The 5,094-nt window shown below is 42.3% G+C and overlaps 1 protein-coding gene across 1 annotated transcript in view; it reads left to right on the top strand.

Moving 5' to 3' along the window:
* Positions 1 to 3,216: 3,216 nt before the first annotated feature.
* Positions 3,217 to 5,094, top strand: part of Exoc1l (exocyst complex component 1 like) — a 25,999-nt gene continuing 24,121 nt past the window's right edge. Inside the window, exon 1 of the mRNA XM_028780726.1 lies at positions 3,217 to 3,337. Within this exon, the coding sequence (XP_028636559.1) occupies positions 3,217 to 3,337 (121 nt within the window). The remainder of the gene's footprint in view (positions 3,338 to 5,094) is intronic.

The following is a 5,094-nucleotide window of genomic DNA, read 5'->3' as shown; positions in this document are numbered from 1 at the left end:
GAGCATCTGCTGAGAAACATTTACCTCGTTAAAGAAAAGAAGAACCAAAAAGAGATATGTCTTCCTCTCTGTCACAGCAGCCTAGAGGTCAAAAGAAGGGCCAGCTTCTATGAATGGATCTGAAGACTGGAGAGCATGCCAGAGCCATGCTGGAGCTCATGTGTGGACCATCTACCTGATGACCTATTATCCTAAGAGATTGTCGAGTCATGAATCATACTTCCTGCCACCTGAGTTGGTCTGAATATGCTACCAGTTCACCTTCCAACCACCCCACTGAGCTATACACCTTGCAGAATCTAGCCCAGCTTCCCCTGCCTTTTCTCTAATTCTTAGACCAGAGGTTGGTACATAGTCAGTGTCTTGATAAATATATGTCACTTGAATAACTGAACAATCTAAAACTCTCCATCAGATCTCTGCTTATAGGAAATAAAGCCCGAAGGGTTGACCCAACATTTGAGGCACATCCTTTGGCTCTGTTCTATCTTTCCAGCCTTACCTTCGACATTCACATACTCTGTGACTTTGGAGAATATGATTATTTCCTAGCCTCTCCTACACCCTGAGTTAGCTGTGCTGCTTTAACAAAATACCAAATATTGTGTAATTTTTAGGGGACAGAATTTATTTCTCACAGTTCTGGAAGCTTGGACGTCCAAGGTCAAGGTGCCCTGGGGTTCAGGTGTCTGATGAAGGAGGAATGCTCCAAAGGGGGAGCAGGGGTGGGTGGGGGATGTGTCTTGGAGGGAAGAACACTGTCTTCGGTAGGCTAAAGGTCAGGGAAAAGACACGGAAAGCTTCTTTTCTAAGAACCTGATCCATTCATAAGGGAGAAGCCCTTAAAGTTACTCTTAAGGGTCCCACCTGTTAGATTTCTGAGGCAGCATTAGAGACAGAAGGCAGAAAGAGACCGGTCTGACCTCAGTAGATGGGACTGTTCATTTCAAACAATAAGGGACATACACAGCAGAAAAGGCCTGCCTGCCTTGAAGATTATATTGGGGGATTGGGGAAAGGAGAAGCTAAGTGCAGCTTCAGGGGGCTACATGGCAGTCTGCAGTTTCTACTTCCTGAAGTTGTTTGTCCAGGCTAGGATATATATATGTATATGTATATGTATATGTATATGTATATGTATATGTATATGTATATGTATATGTATATGTATATGTATATGTATATGTATGTATGTATATCTATCCTTGTGTGGTGGTACACACCTTTAGAAGGCAAAGGCAGAGGCAGAGGATCTTTGTGAGTTCAAATCCAACCTGGTCTACAAAGCAAGTTCAGCAAGTTCAGGACAGCCAGGAGAAGGAAACCCTGTCTCAAGAAACAAACAAACAAAAACCAAGAATAATATTGTGAGGAGGAGGAGGCAGAGGAGGGGGAGGCAGAGGAGAAAGAGGCAGAGTAGGAGGCAGAGGAGAAAGAGGAAGCAGAGGAGGAGGAGGAGGCAGAGGAGGGGGAGGCAGAGGAGGCAGAGGAGGCAGAGAAGGAGGCAGAGGCAGAGGCAGATTATATTTATTTTATGTAAATTGATGTTTGCTTGCATGTATGTCTGTGTCCTGCATGTGTTACTTGTGCCTGTAGAAACCAGAGGGCTTAGGGTTTTCTTGGAACAAGTTATAAATGTCACAAGCCAACATGTAGATGCTGGGAATGAAACCCCTGGGGAGATACCAGGATGAACCTGTGTCATGTGGAGAGCAGTCAGTGCTTTTAACCCAGGCCTCCCCACCTGTGAAGTTTGGAGAGGAGACACACCTCTGGGTTTTACTGATGTGAGGTTTTGGCTCCTCCTCCAGCTCTGTGCTCTTCTGCCAGCCTTCCTCCAGACCTCTCACAAGATACTTCCTCAGATCCTTGCTGAGATGGTGTGAATGAGAATGGCCCCCATGGGCTCATATACTTGAATGCTTGTTCCTTAACTGATGGAACTATTTAGGAAGCATTAGGGGGTGTGGCCTTATTGGAGAAGGTGCATCACTGGGGGTAGGCTTTGAGGTTTCAAAAGTACACACTGTACTAACACACTCTCTGTCTTCTCTCTGTGTCTCTTTCTCGCTCTGTCTCTCTCTGTTCCTCTCTGTTTCTGTCTCACTGTCTCTGCTTCTCTCTCTCTCTCTCTCTCTCTCTCTCTCTCTCTCTCTCTCTCTCTCTCTCTCTCTCCAGCCTGTGGATACAGATGTGAGCTCTCAGCCACTGCTCCAATGCCATGCCTGCCTGCCTGTTGTCACATTCCCTGTCATAACGGTCATGGACTCATCCCCTGAAACTATAGGTAAACCCCCAATCAAATGCCTTCTTCTGTAAGCCGTCTTGATCATGGTATCTCCTCACAGCAACAGGACAGTGATGATAAGGCTTCATGCAGACACTCTCCTTCTCTCCTCTTTTGTGCCGTGTTCTCCCTTTCATGGTTCAAATACTTAGTGTAAGTCTCCTCTATGAGATCATAAGCTCCTGGAGAACGGGAAATACATCCCCACCAGAAACAAATGTAATGAATGTTTCACTCTAGCAGGTGCCTAAATATATTTTCGTTTGAGTGGAGGCACAGATAGAATTAAAGTGAGTCCATTTAAATGTCCATTTTAAAAATAATTGAGACCCAGGGATTGGTGCAAACTCTTGGATCCAAAGGCTACAATGCATTGCGGGAGGGCAGAGGAAAGCGGAGAGGAGACTTGTTGGAAGCATTGGGTGCAAGCACAGATGTCGTCTTCTTTTTTTTTTTTTTTTTGTTTTTTCTGGGCAGTGAAAGCGAAGTTCTTAATGGAAGATGATCCCAATCAATAGCGCCAGACAGCTGATTTATATAATGGCCTCACGCTGAAGTAGTAAGTAGTGGTCTTTCTCTGCATAGTGCTCCTGGGGAAGGGGAAAGGTCGCTGACCCGCGGACTCCCCAAGTAGATCTGTGGCCATCTGTCAGTGTTCATCAATATGATTCCGCAGCAGCGACCCAGAGAGCTCCCAGAGAGCAGCCTGCTGCAGGCAGACCGGCTGCTGAATGAAGATGACGAGGGGGTTAATACCGGGTTTGGGCTGCTGAGGTGGGGCTGCCAATGAGCAGGCAGGAGCCTGGTCTTTTGGTAGGAGTAAGAAGGTAAAGAGAGTGGGAGGCTTGCACACCCAAAGGAGACATCTAAGCTGCAGCAGCAAGGGAAGCGTGAGCTTGAACAAAAACACAAGTCAGGTGGAACCGGAGATGTCATCGCTGGTGAAGGAAGACTTGCAGAAAAAACTGTTTAATCCGCTGGCACAGAATCTCTGCGAGTTCATTGAGATCGAGGTCTCCGTCCAGGACAGGTATTACCTCTGTGTGTCAGGTGAGCAGCACTTTCTGATATTTCAAAATGCAAAGAGCTCAAAGGAGCATAAGGGTTAGAGGGGAATTCTGCCTGCTTCCCTACCCAACTCAAACACTCACGGATCTTCTTGAGAGTTCAATCAGCCAAGTACAGGAGTCTATAGTCTACAGACTTTTAAAGTACTAAAGTGAACCCAAAAAACGTGTTAGACAACATGAATAGCTCAGAAGCAAAACTGGGTCGGTACTTCTCTTCGTTTGGTCCGGGTTTTTTTCTTCCTCCAATCTTTTATCTGATTTGCTTCAGGGCATACAATTTTATTGTCTAAAAACTTACTTTTAAAAATTCAATAGCATTCAGAATACGATTAAATGCATTGCAGAACCAAATTATACAGCCATTCCCAATGACTTTCTGTCCTGGAACATAAACAGAACCTTGGACTTTTCTTCCGAGGACCTATTGAGACTTCATGGTAGTTTATTTTGAAGAAAGAAATTCTCTTTTAAAAGATTCTCCTGCAGAAAAACAATATCAATATTTTAATAATAGAAATTAGTCCATGAAGACAGAACTTTACAGATGAGGGGGCAGTCCCTAATGTAGATAATCTGACATATACAGAATTTAGTAAAAAAAAAAAAAGAAATTTCCTTCCTGTTTTTAAAATATGTCAAAATTGTCCATGTACTGGTTTTTTCATTAATTATGATTTTCTAGACCTTTTATGAATTTATTTGGAATTATTGGTGTCATTACTGAGTTTGATATGTAGCTCGCTCTTTTCCTGGCCCATGCCTCTCAGTATTGAGGGCTTGGAAAAAAGAGCTCAGAAACGCTAAGTGACCACTGAGGTGATCCCCTTTTAGGCAAACTTACATTTTCAGACAACCGTTATCTCTATCTACCTGGTAACTGGTTCAGAAAAGCTTTCTGAAGGTATCAAGAGGAAGCCAAGCATCTCTGAAGAAAGTTCTAAAAGTTCTTTAAAAGTTTATAATTACTAACACATGTAAAAGCATGTATTCAACAATAAGAAAAGTAATACTTGGCTAATACCTAAGCATATTTTACTACACATATGAAATATGAGGATTTGGCATATCAACAAATAGAAGGGACTTAATCAGCTGATAATAATAAATTATGTAAAACAGTACATTAAAATTACTTAATAGGCCACATTGGGTCCTCACCACCAAATCACTGAGTCAAGAGGTATTTTTATTCACTATGCTAGAAAGGATGCCCATTCTGACATAAAGTATAGGAATTTGTACCTGATATGAGTCCTGCTTTGTCAAAGTAACTGCTCATTAGGTGGCACTGGTGGCGTTTTAAAAGAAAAAAATTAAAAATAAAAAAGCTAGAATATGTTATGGATCTAATTTGTCCAACATATCTTAGTGACTCCCTTCAAAAATTATGTAATTAACTAAATTTGTTCTAAGTTTAAATATACATGTGTGTATATATATATATGTACATATATATGCATATGTATATTTTACACACACACATATATATACATGTATACATATATACATATACATATATATATACACATACATACATACAAACACACACATATATCCTACATTTAAACATTTTGGAAGGTATTCAGTGATTCTGATGTGTACTAGGGAAATCAAGCTCTTCTCTGAGATGAGGAAGACATGATTTCATGATTTTCAACATAAAGTTAACACACAAAGCTTTGCTAGTCCTGTGTGTCCACCCCCACCCCCGCACCCCCACCCCCGCACCCCCACCCC

The sequence above is a fragment of the Grammomys surdaster genome, unplaced genomic scaffold, assembly GCF_004785775.1.
Source record: "Grammomys surdaster isolate TR1022 unplaced genomic scaffold, NIH_TR_1.0 372, whole genome shotgun sequence".
Taxonomy (NCBI): Eukaryota; Metazoa; Chordata; class Mammalia; order Rodentia; family Muridae; genus Grammomys; species Grammomys surdaster.
Note: the sequence above shows the minus strand (reverse complement) of the source record. Positions and strands in the feature narration are given on the sequence as shown.